This window comes from Lepisosteus platostomus, chromosome 12 (assembly GCF_059453375.1).
Source record: "Lepisosteus platostomus isolate fLepPlt1 chromosome 12, fLepPlt1.hap1, whole genome shotgun sequence".
Taxonomy (NCBI): domain Eukaryota; kingdom Metazoa; phylum Chordata; class Actinopteri; order Semionotiformes; family Lepisosteidae; genus Lepisosteus; species Lepisosteus platostomus.
The window spans coordinates 4,570,366-4,593,136 of NC_142622.1; the positions used below are offsets into that span (position 1 = coordinate 4,570,366).

The following is a 22,771-nucleotide window of genomic DNA, read 5'->3' on the forward strand; positions in this document are numbered from 1 at the left end:
TAACAGGTCGCGCCTTCCCCTTTCGGCTCGGCGCGTGACCGCGGGGCTCACCTTCCTCTCGAGGCCATCCTCCCCGTCAGTGGAGCTGAGGCTGCCCCGGGGCCGGGGCCTGGAGGGCCGCCCCCTCCTGCTCTTCACGGACAGCTGCGCCCGCGCCTTCAGCGCCTCGCTGTCCAGGCGCTCGGTCTCGGGCACCGCCTCGGCAAAATCTGCCACGTGACAGGCGACAGACAGCAGCGGGTCAGCCTCCGAGCGTGGCAACTCTCTCGCACGGGCGGCTGTTTCCGTTTGTCGTCGTCATCGTCATCGTTGTCTGACCACTCGCTCCTGGTGAGGGCCGCGGTGGCAACAGGCCGAGAAGAGTAGACCAGACAACCAGCGGAAGGTCATGCTACGCTGTCGGGAGCTTTGTGCTCCTGGTTGGGCTACGCTCTGCAAATTGCTTGAGTTTTAAGGTCTAAGGTGAGGAGCCAGAGGCCAGACAAAGAACGATCCAAACTACACTCCCACAAAACCAGAGACAACCCAGATTAGGGATACCGGGGCCCACCCCTGGGCTGATAAGTGTCGCAGTTTAAATAATTTTCGTAGTTAGAAATTATGAAACGCCCTGTTAACAGCAAGGGAGTTTTTATGTCCGTTGCAGTAAAAGAAAATGCCTGACAAAGTAGGGCTTGGACAGATTCCAAGTGCATTTTTGCAATTTACGTTGCAACAGACAATGTACAGCGTGTGCTATTCTTGTGTTGCGGTACATGAATATAATTATATCGTTATTAATTTCTTGAGATACGCGATTCCATATTATATTCCCTTTTAATCAAATTCTAAAAGTATGCTTGTTGACTCCGGTATCTCGTTAGTTAAAGACTTCGATGCTTAAAATGTTTAGGGAGAAATGGAATACTGGTGTGTATTTTTTCTTTAAAGTACCAAGACCAGCCATATACTGTATGTTTATGTTCCAAAATTAATATCGTTTATGGCCTTCACACGCGTTACAGTATGCTCCTATTCTTTTTATGCTCAGCTACTAAGATTTCCCTTCAGTGGTAAAATTCCATATAAATATTCAATACTACAACGGGCACAGTTTACTGTAAATCTTTCTACGACAGACCAACGGACCACGAGTGCCCCTGTCGGTCAACCAATCACGTACCGCGGTACCGCGCGTCATCGTGCGTGACAATGCGCGACGCCGTAGCCAATTACCTCCGGTACGTGTCTGTACCGCGCACTTTGAATGGCTGCATCTGTATAAGAAATTGTTTACATGCCAATGTATGCAAACATTAAAATACTGTCTTACAGTTTTTTGTCAAAGAATTTCTTAAACTGCATCCTGGTTAAGTTGTCCTATTAATTTGTATGGTTTTCTGTGATTACATGATGTAAGCATAATGTCAACTAATAAATAATATTTGCAGATATATTTCAATGCAGCAGCAACATTTACAGCCATAAAAGAAATATAAGCCACTCACTGTTTCCTACTAATACCTATGGTCAGAAATTATTGCCTTAGAATGCTTAAAGGCGCTCATTTTTATATTTGTGAGATTACAAGCAACAACATACTTTCACATTTGTGGAAAGAAGGCAGGAAACAGAACCCTTGATATCTGCCTGATAGTTTCTCAGACATCAGTGCATCAGCAGATTTATTCTTCTTGAGCTATGCCAATGACAGAGTTGGAAAACATTGGCTGTGTTTTGGGATGTATCTGAAATCTTGCTAGGAGGTCCTTTACGTATGTTCTTTTAATTGGTAGTTTAAGATTATTATTTTATTTTCTCTGGATTCCTTCTGGGGAATCTCCTGAAAAAGGAGATTTTTGTTTTCCCCATGATAAATGTGTTGTGTGAAAACCTGAAAGGAACCCAGTCGTCACCCCCTGCGTACACAGCATAGCCCTTGGCCACTGCTGATAATACTTCTCTTCCTTGTTCTGTTCAACACGTCTGGGAAAAAAGAGTAAGAATGTTCTGGATGAACTTGCCTGTATGGCGGCCTCCTTTGAAAAACACAGCTGTACTCTTTTTAATGATTAAGCAAAAACAGCTCTACGATTCCCCCTTTCACTTTTCCTGAGTGTTTATATGTGAGAGTCAGCATTACTAGCTTCGGTGCACATCCTAAATTCTTAACATACAGAAAGACAGTAAGTAATGTATAATGTTGAAAATGTGCTATAATACATTTAAACACAAAATGTTTTTTGTATCCATCATAGTGAATATTACAAAAAACAATGTGAACAGTAACGGGGCTGAAATTATTTTCCTTTCTGTAATTAAAGATTAACATGTTCACATTTAATCAGCTTCTTTGTGAGAAGTGGCTACTGTGCAGCACTAAGTCACCTATTTCCTTGAACTCGGTCGTGCTGTGTCACTGTTTTTAATACTGTATTACATTTGCTGTACTAAGTTTAAATGGGTAACTTACCATAAACATGCAATAGCTCTTACTTTGACAATTCAGTGCTCTAAAAGTAAATAATAAATAATAATGGACAATTTTCTAGATTTCTGGAATGAGTTGTAAGCTTTTACATGTGAAGTACAGTAATTGGAATTTAATTTTCATCATATTAAATTTTACATTATGTACAGTTTTGAAGAATGTATTACCTTCGAAAACTGGATGAATGCATAGCAATTGGTAAACTGCAGGACTGAAATGTGAGTTATCAGACTCCAAGATTAGTGAACAGCATGACCTGTAAGCTTGAGAAAGTCATAAAAGTAACTGTACCTGTGATGATAACTGAGAAACAACTTGCCATATTTCATTATTAGCGATTTTAGTGTTTTTAAGAGGGGAAAAAATTGGCAAAAGGTAAGGTTAAAGGGACATTGCATGACAAAAGAAACACAGCAAATGCAGAACACTATTTTCTAGATATCAGATATCTAGATATCAACGACAATAAATTACCTTCTACAACTATTGCTATTGCTCTGTGGCAAAACGTACCTGTTGTACAAATCCCGCATGATGGCATTCCATACACTTATATGAAGAAATATATATTTCTCTGCTTCTCCTGAACCACACAATATTCTTTAGTTTTCCTTTCTGCTTTCATATAATTAAATGGCCCTTCTTATTGTGTTCAAAATATCCTTTGGAGATCATACAAAACAGACTAGATACAGATTCAGTGAGACCAACAGTGGTTCAGCTGATGAAGTTGCTCCAATATTTGAGGCCTTTAAGGGAAGTATGTGTAACGTTCTCATGCTGTCATGGTGTCAAGATTTTTCCCCCCACATTTATCGTGCACAGACACACAGTGCCTTGACTAAGCATATGTGACATCATCAAAAGGGGGCACTTTGATTGGATCAAGGAAGAGGACCTCAGGACGCATTTTGGATCTAGGACTGTTACAGTCATTTCACGAAGTGCATCTGCTTCATGTTTGGGCTATGCAGGCTCAGACAACTTAATCCAGGCCGATGGCTCGGACCACAGCTGGCACATGGGCTGAACAAAGGTTTGGTGGGCCAGACCTGGTTTGATACCTTTGCCTTTGCCAGTTTTTCAGAATGTTGTAGCGCTTGATAAACTAGAAAAAGTTACAAACGAACCACCATCGGCAACAGCTCCGCACGGCCTCAGCGCGTCTTCAGTACTTTCACTTGGCTCCTCCCTCCCGAGGGTGGAAATCCTCTCGGCACTGTTGTTGTTGTTGTTCACCTGGGTGCCGCTCTGCTTCATCAGATTTAGTAGTTCTGCTTCGAGGTTTGAAATCTGTCAAAAAAACATTTGTTCACATCAAAACAAATCAAGGAATATGGAAAAATCTTGTCGACAATAACTGCCCATTTTAGCTGTCAACACCAGTAAAACCACAAAGCCATACTGTTTTATGAAAAGGAACAAGTAATAGGTTTATTTCGTGCTGAAAAGAGAAGAAAGACTCCACACCCAAAGACACCAGAAGAAAGCTCCATATCTGAAACATTGTCTTTCCTTTCTTCTCTCTTCAGCCTGGAATAAACCTTTACTTGTTCCTTTGCAGCCTACGCATGCTGACACAGCCACCCACCTGAACTGTTTAATGAAAACCATTCTCAAAAGTTGCTCATTAATCTAAAATGTGTTAAATAAATATAAATATACCACTAATTATTTTGTTATTTACAGGACGGTGTGGAAATGAACATAAATCTGTATAAAAATGCATAATTATACCTGATGGTTGCAGACCTTCCTTCTTAAAAAAAGTAAATTCACAATTCAAATTTATCTTTGCGAACTCACTGTGTCAGGCAGACTGATACTGGAATACCGTTACAGTCTGACCCATGCGAGATAACAATGTAATATGAACTCTCTACTTCTGTCCACACTTGGACAGGACATTTAAACAGTTTAACATTAATACTGAGTATTAAGACTATTGCAGAGTATTACTGTACCTGGAGAACATGACCTTTCAGTGCAGGATTACTTATTTCACTCTGACTATTTTGTTTAAATATTAAATATTATTCTGTGATGCATTAATGTTGTTGAGGATGATTTAAATGTGTGAGGTCCATTCTCAGTCTGTTACAATGTTCAATACAGCCCGATCAGCAAGGGTTTGCTTAAGGAAAAGTCTTATCACAAGGTTTTGCTCAGCATCTGAAGACAGACTAAACAACTACAACATCCATCAGTCAAACATTTAGAAGGATAATTCTTTCATTCTAATTTTAAAGTGTTAAGAGCAGGAGAACTTATCTGGGCCTTTGTATGATTTAATGTAAAATATTTTCGTATTCTGCAAATTGTTTACGTGGATGTCTGATTGTTTATAAATGTTAAAAATGTCTCATTACCTGGGCTTGAAGTCCTTGGATTTCTATAAGATGTACTTTCTCTGCATCTTCAAACTTTCTCTTTTCGACTTGCTCTCGCTTGACAAAGTCTAGCTCCCTGTCAGGAAGATTCAACAGGCCAGCTATACAAACAGTGGGCTTTCATGAAGTTGTTTGCATTTAGGATTCAGACATTTTATTGTCTGAAAAAAAACCTAAAGTAAGAGATCTATATACAAGGGTTGCCTGGAAAGAAATTCCCCGTCTTTTAAAATAATATAAATTTCCCACAGGAAAACAATGAAGCTTACAATCCTGCTGTAAGATTTAGCATTACTGTCATAAAATTCCTAAGTTCAGATGTGCAGTCATTAGTCATCAAATACATTCTGAACAGGAACAAAAAGTGGGACTTTCTCGACGACCCTCGCACTTTTCCTTAAGTCAAAATCACACACCAAGGACCACTAGAAAAAACAAATCATACGCACGCATTCCCATTATTCAAAAACAATTAAACTAAGGTCTCCAAAGCAGAAGCCAAAACACTAATCATCTTTCACATTTTCTTTTTTCCTGTGAATAAATGCCATCCAGCAGATTTAACATCACCATGTGGGCAGCACTGGGCCACTACAGAGATGTCTCTTGAGGGCACCTTAAGCTCAGGATCACAATGCACAATAAACCTTTTAGATGGAATCTCATCCACAGATGGACCTAACAAAATCATTCCAGTTCTTTTCAAACTGAAATCAAACAACAACCTTCAATACGAAAGCAACTCAAAGGTGTTCTGGTGTTCACAGCTCCTTACTTTTGCTGGAAGTCCTTGATGAGTTTCTTTGCCTTGTTGTACTTTTTTTCCAGCACCTGGTACTGGCTCTGGGTGTCTTTCAGGTGCTCGTTCACCGTGTGGCACAGGGTCTGGGCTTCGATCCAGTAGCTTTCCAGCTTCAGCATCCTCTCCTTGTTGTCGTCGATGCTCTTCTGCAGCTGGGTCTTCTCCCGTTCCCAGCGAACCCTCTCGTTCTCCGTGGACTGGAGCTGAAAATAACCCACCCGCCCCAAAGGAAGATGTCAAAAAAAAATCAGCTCGCAATGCCCTGAGCACCCAGGTTATTACTGACTTGGCATTTAAAGTAATGCTTATTTTTTTATTTGCTTTCAATTTATTTTAACTTCTTATATTTTTCACTGTGTCATTACCAAATTAATCCCTAGGTTTCAGGCTCAAAAGTTCATACCCTCAGTGCAATCAATTATAATGTATTTCAATCCCAGGTGACAGACTGTAAAATCCAATAATGCCTCGTGTGATTGGTTTTCTAATATTTCTATTTGACCTTTTCAAAACTGTTTCTTTGACTGCTAGATGCCAAGCTGGCATATGGCATCATCACCTGCCTTCGGGGGCACATGTTCAACAGGAAAGCACCTCCATTGACTGCTGAGAGACGATGCTTTGGAGTGTAAATGTATGTTAAAGAGTGGAATAAGAATTGAACTTAATATAGCTTTATATATTGTGAATCCATATGCCTTTCAGAACCCCATTTTCTCTTAAAGACTAAAAGATGTCTTTGTCAATGCAGATATACTGTACTTAACTCATCACAATTTAATGTAAGCAAATTAATAAACATAAGATGTATTTAAAATATTATGAGGCATATATTTTATAGTCATTTCAGTTTTTCTTAGCCATTTCTGCTAAATCATTGCATTCTAAATATTGGCATATTACAAAAAGCAACACTGTGTATATTTGCAAGGCAGAGGAAACAAATATCTTCTAGATACACTTATGAAATTATGTAATTCCCTTGGTGCCAGTAGGTTTTCAGAAACAAGCAATCTGTATCAATCTGGCAGTTCAATGTCTGACGGGATTCTCAGGTAAACAAATTCATTATAAAAGGTTCTGTGTATAGCAAACGTTAAGTTTACTGCTTACATTGTACAAAACACTCAAAAGGATTATTGCATGGACATGCAATATGGTAGTATCACAAACTGCTTCAATCAATACTGCTGTATTTATATATCAACAGCATCCATTTTAAAATACATATTATGTCTTATTAATGCACAGTGACTATTTTATGAAGTTAAAAGCTCTAGGATATTATCCTAGAAGAAAAAGAGCCAGTTAAATTTAATGATCAATGTGGCAATGTTTTCTCTTTTAATTCCATATTGCATCATTCTGAGATCAACAGATCTGTACTCTTTTCCAAGATCAGAGGATGGCTTAGCTTTTATGAATACAAATAAACATGGCCTTCAGTTTACTTACAAATCAAAACAGTCTACCAGATTTATTTTGAATGCAGAGTCTTACCTTGCTTTTCAGCTTCTGTATTTCTGCTTCAGTGACAGCATGTTTTATTTGTAACTGCATACATAATAAAAAACAGAATCAGTTCAATGTGGGTCAAGTAGGCTCCTAAGCTCAATCACTGATGAAGAGTCCTCATTCACAGGTAAGCATGGATGGATCTGCTGTTGTCTGAAGCCCCCGTCATGCAGAATAACTCATTGTGCATACTGTGTTTTAAACCTACAGTACAGTATATGGACTGTGTAGGTTTCTGAATTTATTGAATACATACAATATATCATTACTGTTGTTAAATATTTTGTTTCTTTTACATTCTAGTACTTTTAATATTTAAAAGTACAGTGTATGGTTCTGCATGTATAATAGTTCAAACTATTACACACACCAATTCACACTAATAGTTCTTCAGAAGTGACCACGGAGTCACCAAACAGCTCACATTATACTTTTCTGTTCCTACATCATTTAAAACCATAAAGCTTAATTTTAGTGGCAAGCCACAGCACCGTGCCAGCAAGATCAACATTTAAAAAAAAAAACAAGAACTTCAACAAGATTTTTTTAAAGTCTTCATTTACCTCACGAAATTTGTGGGAAAGTTTAGTGGCATCCATTTCGGTGGGAGAAAACATGTCCGCTGTTTCCGGTAAATCAAAAACTTCAATGGCCATGTCTCCTCCTGTTATGTCAGGGACCATATCCTCATCTTCATCATCAGTAGCATACTGCCCTGTCTGGACACAGCATTGGGTGTCTGAATTAAACGCTTCAGTTCCTCCATATGTTCTTTTGACTTTTTAATGGAATGCAGAATATAACGAGTCTAAACATATTCTGCTAGTACTATCTAGATTGACTATAATACTAAACTGCTGCATATTTTATGTACCAATTAACTGGAATGCACAAAGCAATTAATTATTTAGGGTTAAATCCAACACACTTTTCACACCCACAGAAAACTTCCACACAAGCAAGCTTGGTCTGCAGTGTATGCACCAGAACTCTTTGGAGAGAGACCAGTCTACTGTACATCAGTAAAAGCTCTAAATGCAATAAAATTAGTAGCCCTCTACTATTACAAAAAGCAGCTGATTCTGCAATGCAGTGAGGCATTCAATCATTTCATGCTTTCTTGTTAACTGCTTAACAAGCACAAAGGCCTGCACTCCACAGTAGAAATTATTTCCCTGTAAATAAAAGCACAGTACTGCAACATGTTCAACACTATCTCCAAATGATACAGCTCAGTACAGTAGTATCCTGTCACCCGAAGGGAAAAATAACAAAAAACTACACTCATTCTTTCATTGTGAAGAAAAAAAAACAGCTTTTGATGGAAATTTTAATCGACCAATTAATTCTGTAAATGTGGAGTGCACTGGTGAAAGCAACTGTTTATCTAACAGACAAATGTATATGTACTATATGTGTATGACCGCCAACTTGTTATTTGTGACCATCTACAAGACATTTAAATATCATATACAGTACAGTCCATTTTTCGTCTTTTATCACTCCTGCATTTTTCATGATTTTAAGCAAAATTCTAGGTCATTTACAAAAAGCCAGTGCATGTGTCCCATGAGATCTGGTTCAGACAGGAAGACAGCACAGAATAAAGACATCAAAGACACACACCTTGATATCCAGGGCCGATTTACAAGCAATGTATCGTGGTAAAATATAACTCTGCAGGCAAATCCATGTTAAAAAAATAAAATAATGACCCAGTATGACTGCTGCAGTGTATGCTTCACTAGACAAACCGATGAGTATCTTTCTTTACCCTCATTCCCTTTTCCACTGCCAGTCCTCTGCACTTATGCGGCACAACCACAGTTAGAAATCCTACAGAACTGTACCAACCTACCAAATATTGACACTATATCATTACAGTTGTTAACTGAAGCTTGAAAGGTAAATTAATCCATAAGCAGGCTCTGCTTAGGTTTCTAAGGTCCACTACTTCTACTGCATGCAAGAGGCACTGCTACTGTACTTCATTTTCATCATCTCACAGCTCACTAAGCACATAACACCCAATCCTGATGGACTAAGGACTGCCATGTGGCTACATTTCTACTCCCCACCAGCAGCAAACACCGCAAAAAGTCCTCTCCTTTCAGCAGTAGAGGTATTCAAAGGTGAATTGTTATAAAAGAGATTCATTCCATGAACTCCTGAACTAATGTGTAATCAGAGACTCTGCACTCTGGATCAGATGAGAGAGAAAAAAGTACTCATACTCAGAAAACAGGGGTGATAAGGCAGCAGCCTGGAAGGTGTCCAGTAAAGTGAAATATTCCTGCAGGATAAAAGGTTTTTTTATAAGATATGTAAGGGAAAAAAGAGAAGTCATGCTTTCTTGTGAGGGATTATGTAGAACTTCAATCTTGTGTTAATTGCTTGGCTATAGTATCTTGCTGCTATTATTCTCCTCGTGCTCAGTGTGGTTGGGTTACACTCCACGCTCTCCACAAGGTCCTGCAGGTGCGATATATCTGCCTGCCCGAGCCTGATGAAGGTGAGGCATGAGGGGTGTATTGTCCTCTTGACAAGCTTATCAGGCTTCATATTACCATGTCCCGCAGGAGAGTTCTCCCAGGAGAGGACATGTTACAGACAGGCCCGGACCGCCCGCATAGGGCACTGCGAGACACGCGCCTTTCTAATGCGATCTAAAAGCAAAACCTGAGTCAATATTTCACAAAAACCCCAAAGAAGAACACATCATTGTGAGTGACAAAAATGACAAATTCTCAGATGTAAAAAAAAGATTTAAATTCATGCTTCATTTTTTTTTCTCCGACACTACAAGAAGATCATTTAGAGTACTTATATTCCCAACTTTTTATTCACTTTTTCCAAATGGCAGGTGCGGTAAAATAAAACTGTCTCATAATGTTTCATAAAACTCTGTGGACTGAATGTTTACACTGGAAAATTATTCTATGTGCTAATACCTCTGGCATATTGAATAATACATCTGCTTTCACCTTATGGTGTCTCTGTATTTTACCTTTCACATTACTTCTCATCTTGGAGAAAATAATTTCTTCTGCAAATCTCAGCTACTACCATGTTCATGTTTAATAATGGCCACTGCATCTGAATCACTGTATTAGCTCACACTCTGTGAAATAAATTGCAGCCACATGCACAACTATGGATCACTTTATTAAACATTTTAAATTACACACAGTAAATGCTTGAAAATATCAATTACTTATGAGAAATGGTATGCAATTTACCATTTCTTACATTGTACTTGCCTTTGGAATTGCTTTTAAGCTGTGCCTTTAATTCCAAATTATGTTAAATGAAGCTACAGTACAATACCAGGTTCACAACTACCATCAAGCAAGATGCACACAAGCACCATTATTTATTGTTCTATTATTTATTACTTATTACAAACCTTTATTAAGGTACAACCACTGTTATTGTTGTTCCTGTTCAAGTTGCGTTTGGACCCACGGAAACCAAGAGACCTTCTCTAAAATGTTTAACAGTGACAACAAAAAGGGAAAAGCCATAATTTTGGGTAAGAAGAATATTTTGATATCATTAACATAATAACCGGGTCAAAATAAGGCCATATAGTTTTATACGAATTGAGTCAAACTGCAAAATGAGCTAAACATTTTATTGAAGGCTGTTTGTCCATTCATTTGCAAACTGTCTAATTCTAGCATTGTGTGTAAAATTGATTTTACTGTGCTTATTGGGGGTGATTAACTGACAGGAACTGATGTTATTTGTTATCACAACATCAGGTAAACTCAGTTTGCAGTTCTACTGACATGTACGCAAGTACAATTAACAATACTGTTTGCATAGCAGAACTCTTTGAAGCAAGATTCTCAATGTGTGATTGGAACCTGACAATCGCATCTCTGACACATAAGATGTTCACATTGGGAGAGAAATTATTGCTCCATTTGTTCAGATCTGTCCTTCAATACTATCTACTGAATCACCTACTGTACAGTATATGCTGCATATGGGATTCAGAGAGAAATATACTTTGAGCTCGGGATCCTCTCTACAACTGTCTCATCTTGAGAACTGTGTCATTCTGATGCCTCCATGGGCCGATTAAATACATTTCAGCTAATACATCAATATGTAGACCAGAATGGGAAGGTTGTAAGTAATGAGTAGAAAAACATGTAAAAGAAACAGCTGCAAAACTTTCAGACCTGGTAATGTTTTACCTTGTCCTACACAACAACTCACATTCAGAGTATAGACACTCTCTTTGAATTAAGAAGTGAGCTACTGGTCATAAAGATTTATCATTCATGATTCCAAGTTTCTGTCTTGTTTCTGCAAAAGGTTGTCAACTCATCTGTGCATGTTGTTGTCACAATGCGAGTTTGCACTACCATCAGCAGCCAGCAGCCATATCACCCTGCAACTCACAACTGGCAACCCACTGAAGCTAAGCAGGTGTGAGCCTGGTCAGTACCTGGATGGGAGACCTCCTGGGAAAAACTAAGGTTTAACTAATGTTTCAAATGAATGGAAGCCAGCAGACTCATTTTGTTCATTTGAAAATTAGTATCAGGCAATGCTTGAAACCTCTCAGGGAATCTAAAGCCTTTTGTGATGTTTTTGCAATATAAAATTATATGTATGATATATTTATGTGTATTTACTTGTTGTTCTCCATACAAGGCCTTCAGCCTTCTGATGAAAGAAAAAACTTTTTTTTAAAGTAACCTCAGCTTCCAAACTCTCAATAGCTTAAATCCCCCAAAATAATTTTCAATATGACTTGAGCCTTACATATATTCGCACAGGCACTAATACAAATATTACAATGGTTATTCTCATCTTCCTTTGACCGACACATCAAGTAATAACTCATAGTGGGAGTTAAAAGGTGTAACCTACAGTATCAATATTTTACTCTTTTTTTAAAATTTGCTGATTAGATACAAGATAAACTTATGAAATCTGTTTTGCACTGGAGCTGAAGGTTCTTGATATCAAACTAGTTAGAAATGGCTGACTTTACTCTTCCTTCTCTACAGCACCTAAAAAAACACGCTACTGAATACTAGGTTTCATTTGTGATGAAGTTAAACAACAGATTTAATGTAGATCACCTAATGTAGGTGTTAGTGGGGCCAGCAGGGGGCGCTCACCCTGCAGTCCATGTGGGTCCTAATGCCCCAGTATAGTGACGGGGACACTATACTGTAAACAGGCGCCGTCCTTCGGATGAGACGTAAAACCGAGGTCCTGACTCTCTGTGGTCATTAAAAATCCCAGGGCGCTTCTCGAAAAGAGTAGGGGTGTAACCCCGGTGTCCTGGCCAAATTTCCAATTGGCCCTTACTAATCATGGCCTCCTAATAATCCCCCTCTATGAATTGGCTACATTACTCTGCTCTCCTCCCCACTGATAGCTGATGTGTGGTGAGCGTTCTGGCGCACTATGGCTGCCGTCGCATCATCCAGGTGGATGCTGCACATTGGTGGTGGTGGAGGGGAGTCCCCATTACCTGTAAAGCGCTTTGAGTGGAGTGTCCAGAAAAGCGCTATATAAGTGTAAGCAATTATTATTATTATTATTATTATTATTATTATTATTATTATTATTATTATTATTATTATCAGTACCAAAGGGAAACATTCTTGTTGAGTAAACCTTCAAATTCTGGCTATGAAGTACATGGGACTTTCTTTTCAAGAAAACACAATCCTTATTGATAGCCTGCAAATCACCATATAAACAGATGCTACTGTATACATGAAACAAACAGGCCACTTATCACACAGAGATTCATTTGTTTGGGTTCTGGATAGAGATTCTGTGCAAAAGGAATTAAGGATACCGCCGATTTGTTGATGCAAGAACAACATTTCAGTTAAAAAATTACCTCTTAAAGTCCTTCCTATTTAGAAAGGATAAACAGCTTTGCATCTTTTCCACATGGAAATAGTAAAGACGACCAGCACATCAGATTCACAGACATTGTTCTCCAGTAACAGTCGATTTGTGGGAAGATACTGGAACACAGCAGTCACACTTGTGCAGGGGAGTCACTTCCGTGACTTGGTCTGAACAAAGGTTGAGGCCTGAACCTCAACCTGCTAGTCTGGGGAATAGCACTCACTGACTTTGATCGAGCACTGACTTTGATAGAGCAACTCAGTCAGGTCCAGAAAGCATTCAAACACACTCATCTTGTAACTTCTTCGGAACAAGAGGACAAGGAAATGGTCCACATAACAAAGATGGTGAAGCTGGTACCAGTTTCTATGATTTCTTGTCAAAGACCTTTTAAAAAAGCCAAATCTGCGCAGTGGACCATGACCAGTTGCGTTAAAAGAGAACTCTTTTCCTGCTCCTAAATATTTTTTCATGTTCCTGCGAGCTTAAGAGGCGCTCATCATACTTTCACGAGTCGGCTAACAGCCTGGCAGCAGGCGCCGAACATCAAGCTCTCCCAGGGGCTCTGGATGAGTCACTTCACAGCTGCAGGAGGAAGCTGCCCCCGAACGATAACGGCCTCATCCCTCGGACTAAACAACGGAGCCGACCACAGTGAATGCAAAATAATCTACAAATTCAGAAGGAAATCTTCCATTCTTGTGTTAAAAGGCCAAAAAGCAAAAACGCTCCTTCCCGCGCCCCTGGTCAGTCCCCGCAGACTGTGGCGCACATGGGCAAGAGCCTCACCTCGTCGTCATCCGCGTCGTACTGCACGTAGTGCTGCTCCAGCATCTCCCTCTGCCTCCGCTCCTGCTCCAGCGTCTGGCTTATGAGCTGAGCGACCTCGCTGACCTGGCCGGGCTGCTCGCGCCCGATGAGGAACCTGGGAGCAGCAAGGCACGGAGATGAGCACCCTTCTGAGCGATAATGCAGATGATACAGCACATTTGATATAGAAATGTATGTACGGTATAAATGTATTGCGGGTGACAAGGTGGCACAGAATTTAGAGTTTTGGCCTCACAGCACTAGGGCCCTGGTGTGACCATGTGTGTCTGTGTTTGTATCCGTCTGCCCTGCTGTGCCCTGCAGTGGACTGGTGTCCTGTCCAGGGTGTGAGCGTGTGTGTCTCTGTTTGTATCCATCTGCCCTGCTGTGCCCTGCAGTGGACTGGTGTCCTGTCCTGGTGTGACCGTGTGCGTCTGTGTTTGTATCCGTCTGTCCTGCTGTGCCCTGCAGTGGACTGGTGTCCTGTCCCGGTGTGACCATGTGTGTCTCTGTTTGTATCCGTCTGTCCTGCTGTGCCCTGCAGTGGACTGGTGTCCTGTCCTGGGTTTTTCCCTGACACTGCGAGTTCACATGTACAGCAGGTCAAGACACTGGTGGCTATAACCCCCAGGGTCAGACCATCACACTCAGACCTGCTCGTCAATGATGACAAGGGTTCTCCGGGATCATGACTGTGCCTGCATGTAATGTCTCACTAGGTTAGAAACTCCTGGCCGTGAACCCCACAAACACTGAGCATCAGTTTGCTCATCAGCCTCCAACATACTGATGACATATACAGGTAGGTGTTGCTCTCTGTGATAATTGGGCATAGTGGTTACATACTGTGAATTCTTTCTTATCATCAGGCTTGATGTGCAACAGACTAAGTCTCCTCACCATCTGTGTCCAATTAACTCTCTCACTAATTAGGTGCTATTCTGCTTATGCAACATGTAAAGGGACTTGATTATATCTTAAGTGTATCATTAAGAATAATCATTCATCATCAAGATCCAAAATCTTCTTTCTTTATGTTTCTAAAAACATACACAGAGTGATAGGTTTCTTTTGATTTCAGTATATTACTGTGAAGAAGAAAATAAGAAATTGTTTATTAGTGTTTCAAGATGAAATGCAGTATTTGCCACAATGTAGTTAACGTGCAATTATACAATGCAACCACCAGGAGGCTTTTGCGCTAAATATCCCAAAAAGACCGAATGCTGCACTTCTACTCTGACATTTATTTTCAAGGTCATTTATTGGAGATTCGGGACATTTTTCTGAATTTATTTTAGGTAGATAAAACAGATTCAATGATCCACTATCCTCTTCAGGATCAATTTCTGATCCTACTATATCCTACAGCAAATAAAAAAGGTCATTTTTGTTACAAAAAAAACCCATAGGTTGATACACATGCTCCCTCATTTTCTTATTTTTTTTATTCTGACATACTGTATTAAATATTTAAATGTGTGCTGCTACATTGTTTCCTTTGTATTATTATGTCACCATCATGAATGAACATGAAACTACTATTATATTTTAAGGTACTTCTAACACTGCATTATGCATTATTCAAGCGGTACTTTGTGCTGGAAATAATAATGACCCCTGTGTACTATAAAAAACACACGTTGATCAATACATTGTTAAAGTTCATCCAAATTGCTTTAACTTAAAGTGGCTTCTTTGCAGGAAGGAACATTAGAGAAGAGAAAAAGTTTAGAAACCTAATTACACATACTGTACATGGGTCTTTCAACTTAATTCTTGCAAGGGAACAAACTGAATAGTGTAATTAATGCTTTCGCCAGCTTGCTCGATTTAAAAACACTCCAAATTACATGCTGCTTGGTTTGGACTTTCTAAATTTAAGCGTTTGATTAGATGGGTGATGTTCATGGCACTTGAGCAATGCATGTGGCCCTCAGTTTGACCAAGATTAGTACATCAATCAGAGACTAGTATTTCCCCAAAGCTGACACCTGAAGAAGGCTCCACGGCCGAAACGTTGTGTTCTCTTTCTTCTTTTTTTCAGCATGGAATAAACCTATTACTTATTCCTTTGCAGCCTACGCATGCTGACGCAGCTACCCACCTGAACTACTTTCCCCAAAGCTACAGCTAAGAAATAATCACAGACAGAAACTAAAACAGAACTATAACGCCTCATGTTAAAGTGGAAAGAGAAGAAACCCCAAACTGACAACATCAACGTTCCTTGCTAAGACCACACGTTAAATAAAAAATCTTGCTGTGTTCAAACATTATAATTTGCCTTTGAAGTGAATGGTAATACAATCAAATACCACCAGAGTTTTTGTACTAAGGTAGTAGGTATAATTCAGCTTCATTAAGAAAAGTCAATTTCTTAAAATATGGATGCAGCAGAACACTAAAAGTGATATTTCTAAAAAATAAAATAAACTTGATTCACAGTCATCAGCCACACTATGACAAAGTGAAAGTTTATAGCTGTATGCTAATATTTATTTTTAAATTTATTTTTTTCATACTATATATATCAATAAAAGGAGCAAGCTCATTTGATGCAGAAGGCAAATCCTACTGCATCTGTTTGCCTTGCGGGAGTCCCAATGAAACCTGAGTCAGTGTTGTGGCAATCAGGCTTGAATTGCCTCATTTGCCATTCAAAACAGAAATGCCAGAAAACACACACTGTCATATTTTGGGAACATTATTTTGAAATGTCACATTAAACATTTTAATATGTTTTTGTCATCCAATTAGTCTATTCAAATAAATCTTTCAGATGTTGAGTACAGAGACCTGGCAAAACATTTAACGCATTTTGAGAACACTTCTAAAAATGTACAAGTATATGAATAAGAATATAAATTAAGAGCAGAATTCTGAATTTTCACCTTAAAAGCTTATTTTAAAGTCACAGTCACTTGGCATCAAGTATGTTTTTGACCTTTCTGTAACAGCTGAGTCTGCTATAGCAGATTTATGATACACAACTTGTAATATGTTGTAACGAAGGCACAGATCCCAATATAAGACCATAAGCCATTTGGCAGATCTTGTTTGATTAGTTGCTAGTAGCTTAGAGATCTAAGAATTCCATCAAACAAGGGCTTGATGTTGATTTACATATAAAACAACAACAGAACTCAAAAGATTTTTGTTTCTGCTTCTTTAAAATGTAACCCAGCGCAACAACTGACCCGGAAAATTACTGTCACATCAATGAATTTATCAAAAGAGGGTTTCCCTTCATTACTTCCGACCTAGAAATACTAAAATTCCACAAAGCCATTACGCAGAAGTTGTTTAGACAGGAGAAAATTACATGCAGTACATCTGACACTAAGTTTCTAGGTCAGGTAGTTTTTCCAGATGGAATGACTACAGGAGGAATGAGTTGCTTAATGAGAAATCTCTCAGAAAGACACTGTTGCAAGCTGAAAAAGGCGGAAGACACACCTCTTATTTACTCATCTGAAGCAATCTGTGCCTTTTAACATGTATTTTTTAATCTCCTGCTGCAAGGCAGCAGTCTCTAATAAAGATCTGTTCTGACCCTCAACATCTTAGAGATGTTTGCTCTTTCTTTCTATCGCAAATAAGACTCGCTTAGCTTACAAAGTGTAGTGAGAAACATATGGCTTTCTGCAACATACAGACCATAGAAAAAGAAACAGGTGTTAAAGATATTCTTTTAGTAGCTAACATATGGAAATGTTAAATATTTAATAATTTAATTTCAAGTATTAAATAAGTTAATTAATCATACATTTGACTGGACAAATGTACACAGTGATGTTGTAGTCACCAGAAAGAAGACTCTTTACACAAGTTCCTTCAGATCTAAGAATCTTCTTTTTAATAATATGATACTTTCTGGTAAAGAAAATTAGTATAATGCAAGATAATCACTCTCATGTATACAGCTAAATTTCTCTGTATCAAAAAGAGTAGCATAGCAGGAATGTTTCAGGGCTCATGACTCCTGGGTTGTGAGTTCAGTTCCACTCTGCAGTCTTGGCTGTACCATGAATGAGGTACTTTACCCGAGCTGCTCCAGTCCATTCAGCTGTAGAAATGCACACCAGCATTGCAAGGGGCAATCACTGCAATGTACAGGCAGTCCGTCCTGTCCACTCTGGCACAATGCGCAGAGGTGGGTCAGGTATGAAACTACCTACCTCCTGTAGCCTTGCCATATGGAATCACACTATCTTACACCCCTGGAGGCAGCACGGTCTCCTCACCTGACAACGCCTTCTGTGTTTCTCAGGACAGTGGCTGCGAAGTTCTGAGTAACTCCCACCAGGCTTATGGAATCCACTTCCACTATCTGGTCATTAACCTTGATCCTTGGAGGAAAGTGGGTTAGAAAACATGGTCATTAAAGTGTTTCATTCAAACGCTAAATACTGTCAAGAAACCACATTTATATATTATTCAGAACATTAAAATCAATATAGAACTCATGAGATATGATTAGTGTTTTTTAATAATAAAAAATAAGAAAGAAAAACAATTCTCTTGATGCACAAATTCAAACACAATAAAAGAAGTTACACAGGCTTTGGCTGAACAAAATATTAGGTTAATATCTGCATTTACAATATTTTTACAGTATATACTGTATGGCTATATTTTACATATTCTGTATTCTACATCTTCTAAAGGAGTTAAAAATTTGGCAACACTTTTTCCTTTACTTTGTAAATCATATCGAACCAACTTCAGGGCAATCAGTACAGTATATTAAGGTTTATTTCACCACAATACTTAAGCTATAGACAAGAGGTTCCCAAACCTGGTCCTTGGTTTTCATCTTATTCAGCACAACTCCTTGCACTCCAATTATTGGCTTACTGTAACTGAAGAAGTGCAGCAGCTTTGCTGCTGATCCAAACAAACCTATAAAACCTTCAGGACTGGGAGCCTGGGAACCTCTGCTTTAGACTTAATGGAAGTCGTTCATTTCTGGTAATGTTAGCACTCAAATTTTCAATCATATATCAGATAACATTTGATAACAGAGTTTGCAATGAAAGTTTCCAAGTACAGGTTAACCCTCCATCGTGTCCAGATAAGCACACTGCAAATAGAGGGCAGGGACACTTTGCTTTTATCCGTCTTGTTTCTCACACCATGTCATCACTGTGGTCCCTCTCTTGGCATCCATGACAACACACTTGCTCTTGCTCGCTGCCATCTGAACCACCCTGCCTCCGTCTGTCTCCAGTCCCTCTGCTCCTCCTGTATCCCCCCCTGACCTGCCCTCTCTGTCCCCCACCTCCAGGGCCGCTCATTCCCTGCCGCACAGTGCTGGACTGCACTACTGTCCAGCTCGGTCCCTGCCCGCCCCCTGGCGTCTCCTCAAGGCTCATCTGCTCAGGCCGCGCCTCTGATCTCTCGCACCCTGCCATGAGCTTTAACCACTGGCCGCTACTGCAATCTGCACAGTGATCAAAGAATGAGCAAAAATCCTACCGGAGACCATGACGATGGTTTCTCGGTTAATCGTGTTGTTTATCGCCGGACGGACACTGTTTACACCCTGTTCTCTTTCTGCAAAGCCCCTTCTACATGCGTCTCCCTCACTGTTCTACTTTTTTTCATTTGCATTTAGACTTTTTGTTTTCTCCTGTATTTGAATGATTTCTAATTTGTACTCAATAAGGGCATCTGCTGAGCACATCATAACAAAAGTAACAACACATCATTCCCACAGTCCATTGTTTTGCGTCCCTCATCAAACCCCACCATCACTCACTTTGTGGAAGATGAAATCTAATAGAACTCATGTTGCTCCTTCTGCCAAGCAAGTTAAAGTCAGATTTGTATTTCAATTGCTCATGCTAAACCATGTTTTTACAACTATTGAATGTACAGTACATGTATTACTGGTAGGCGTTACGACTAAATGACATTCTTCGAACATTCTTCCATTTAACTGCCATCTCTTGTGGCTGAGAGCCAGTGAAGTCAAGTCAATTAATGTTGTTTAAGTCAGTCAACATCAAGTGTTGGCAGACTAGTGCCAAAGAGACAGAGAAATCGTTTTCAAAGCCTTCTTGTAAGGAAAATAAGTAGCTTGCTCAAGATGAAGACAGGCTTTCGGTCAACAAAAGAAATTAGGGCATTTGTCTGCCTGTCAACAAACTGCTGAACCGTGTATGTATTTCTGTGAACACAATACAAAGAACTAATAATGAGACACTTTTTTCAGACAAACCTCCTTAGGCAGCTACTCCTAATGAAATCCCTTAGCAACAAGGGTTCTCAGGTTTTTAAATAGGAGTTGCTATGTACTGTAATGAGGTCACAATTCTTATTTTTATGTTCAATTTATTTATTGTTTTTTCAGGACTGGCAAAGAATATGATCTGACATGGTACCATACACAAAAATGAACAATTGTGAACCATCATCATGGCATGACAGACCTGTACCTACACGAACTGTACACATCCAACAATACAAATCTGATTTTTAAATCCCTCAAAGAAAACAATGTTAAAGTGAGGCATAACCGTATTGTCATAATAGTGTAAGCAGTATGGTTTTATAGTATTTTGGAAGGATCTGCCATTTCGTACACACAGGCCTACATAGAAACAGTGGGTAAAACATCATTGCCCTATATTTTGGGCAGAAACAGAGGTCCTGAGCAAATAGCCTACAGCTACTGCCTCTCATTATAGTACCATTCCTTTCCTGCTATCTGTTATTAATTCCAACAGTATCCTCAACTACCTACTGTACAAATACTCAGACCTCGGTTTCACAATTAGTGGACATCTTGTGGAATTGACCACAAACAGTATTTAAAACAGTTAATCTCACAAACGTAGTGAATCCAGTGAACATCCTGTAGCCTCTCAGTATATGACTGTGGATAATTACTCTAAAGAAGCGAGAAATGTATTACTGAAGCAACAAAGGAACTAATTCACAGAGCCACATTTTTACTATGTTATCTTTTCACACACATCTCTGCAGTGCCCTTAAGATATTCCAAATGTTCCTTCTAGTGACAAGGGCTCCTCTTATGATGCTTTCACATTATACCACCACCACACTCTCAATCTGTAACCTTCTCCTTCTGCCCTACATAACATAACCGTCTCCACACTAATCTCACAGCCCCAGAACCATGTTCAACACTGCAACATTTCTGTAGAGACGGACCCTTCTTTTTCAAACACAGCCCAGTCTAGAGGCTTTCCTCCTGTACTTGAATCCACCAAAGATTTAAAAACACAACAAGAGGAAATTGTGTCTAGGTATTAAACACAATAGACATGACCATGGTTTCCTTAGACTTTCCTTGCAGTTTCTCCACTTCTCTCCTCACACCAGATCCTGTGGAGAATCTCTGTATCGTCCCTTCTCCCCTAGCCTGAGCCAAACATTCATTCTGTGACTCTAAACCTCCCTTTTTGTCTTCGAGTTCCTTTTTACTTGCTCACAACATCCTCCTGCCCGTGGACACCGGTTATTTCTTTTACCACTACTCTCATTGGTCTGCAATCCTTTTCCGTCCTTACCCTTCTGCTCCATGTTTGTACTTCTGCATTCACCCTCTCTCCCTGTCCTGTTCTTAACCAACATTTCTCTGTCTGCGGGACAGGAAACTGATCCCAGACTCCCACTAGCCCTTTACCTGCCATCTTTCTGAGCAGCTCCGCCCTCGATGACTGTTTTCACAAAGATACCCAGCTTCTCCAGGCCGGCATCGGCTCCCACTCCCATCCCGATGATACTGATTCCGAGGCCATCCTCATCTTAGCAGAACGAACAGGGTTTAGTCCACAGGAGGAGCAGTGTTTTTGTGTGTCCCCAAAGTACAAAACCACACAGCACACACAAAGCAATTCTGCATCCCCGTGAAGACCCCAATAATAAAACAACATAAAAAAAGAAAGATAGGGCAAACCGCTAAATGAGAACCTAGTGCAGGAAACTGGATTATTTATTCTGGTCCTACAGTAGGTGCAGAAAGCTGAATATTAAAAATCAGTGTGGGCCACTGTGCATTTTCTGCATTTTCATTTGTGTATTATGCTACACATACAGTATATATACGAATCACTTCACACATCTTTTTTTTTAATTATATGTATAAAAGAAAGACAAGAGAGTAAGGAGAGGTTTGCAGGGGTGAAATAATTAAACTGAATCATAAAGAAAAACTAAATCTTGCAGTAAACTAAAGTAACATTCCAGTAATTTGACAACTTTTGCTATGTACTGCTATAGCATAAACGTATCTATCTGTGGTTTTGCCTTTAATTTGTCTTAAAGACCCTGTTTCCTGTAAAAAATGTGGATGGCAGGCATGAGCAATCTGTATTCCTGGGCTTTGTATACCTTTTTCAAGGTCGACAGGGAAGAGGTCCAACTTCTCCACCCGTTTTTCCAGCTCGTATTCTGCTGAGGCAGCTACTGGGTCCACTTCGTCATTTCTCCTGTCGTAGTCTTCATTGGAATAGGTTTTGAACACCTGGAAGCATGAAAAACTGTCAGAATGAAAAACTGAAATTTTGTACAGGGTAATAGATCATAACCTTCTTTTATGTCTTGAACAATTCATGCTGATGTGAAACAGCAGTTCTTATTTGTCTGTTACCATGTGCAGTAAGAAAGAGCTTTAACAAAATATAAAAATATTAATCACAGCAAATGATGTAAATGTGAAAGTGTGAATTATCCACAGTAAATGTAGTCACTGATTTGAAAAGACCTTCTGTAATCATAAAGAAGATTCATATCTTGGCTCAATCTGTCAGTCCATGCTGACTGCTGTGTTATGTGTTCATAAGAGTTTCAGTGGCTGTAGCCCAGCCCAGCCCTGTGTTTAAGCAACCTATTCTTGATTATCTCTCTTGTTTTTGCTCA

The 22,771-nt window shown here is 39.4% G+C and overlaps 1 protein-coding gene across 7 annotated transcripts in view; it reads right to left on the reverse strand.

Moving 5' to 3' along the window:
* ppp1r9a (protein phosphatase 1, regulatory subunit 9A) overlaps positions 1–22,771 on the reverse strand; it is a 63,867-nt gene that overhangs the window by 14,829 nt on the left and 26,267 nt on the right. For 6 of the 7 annotated variants that reach the window (XM_088600517.1, XM_088600521.1, XM_088600520.1 and 3 more), the window contains exons 3-13: positions 22,244–22,376; positions 21,537–21,657; positions 18,127–18,231; positions 13,859–13,994; positions 10,584–10,661; positions 7,741–7,896; positions 7,163–7,216; positions 5,636–5,865; positions 4,840–4,936; positions 3,601–3,763; positions 52–209 (exon numbers count right to left, since the gene is read on the reverse strand). In XM_088600517.1, the coding sequence (XP_088456643.1) occupies positions 52–209; positions 3,601–3,763; positions 4,840–4,936; positions 5,636–5,865; positions 7,163–7,216; positions 7,741–7,896; positions 10,584–10,661; positions 13,859–13,994; positions 18,127–18,231; positions 21,537–21,657; positions 22,244–22,376 (1,431 nt within the window). The remainder of the gene's footprint in view (positions 1–51; positions 210–3,600; positions 3,764–4,839; positions 4,937–5,635; positions 5,866–7,162; positions 7,217–7,740; positions 7,897–10,583; positions 10,662–13,858; positions 13,995–18,126; positions 18,232–21,536; positions 21,658–22,243; positions 22,377–22,771) is intronic. The other variant, XM_088600519.1, reaches the window with a different exon arrangement.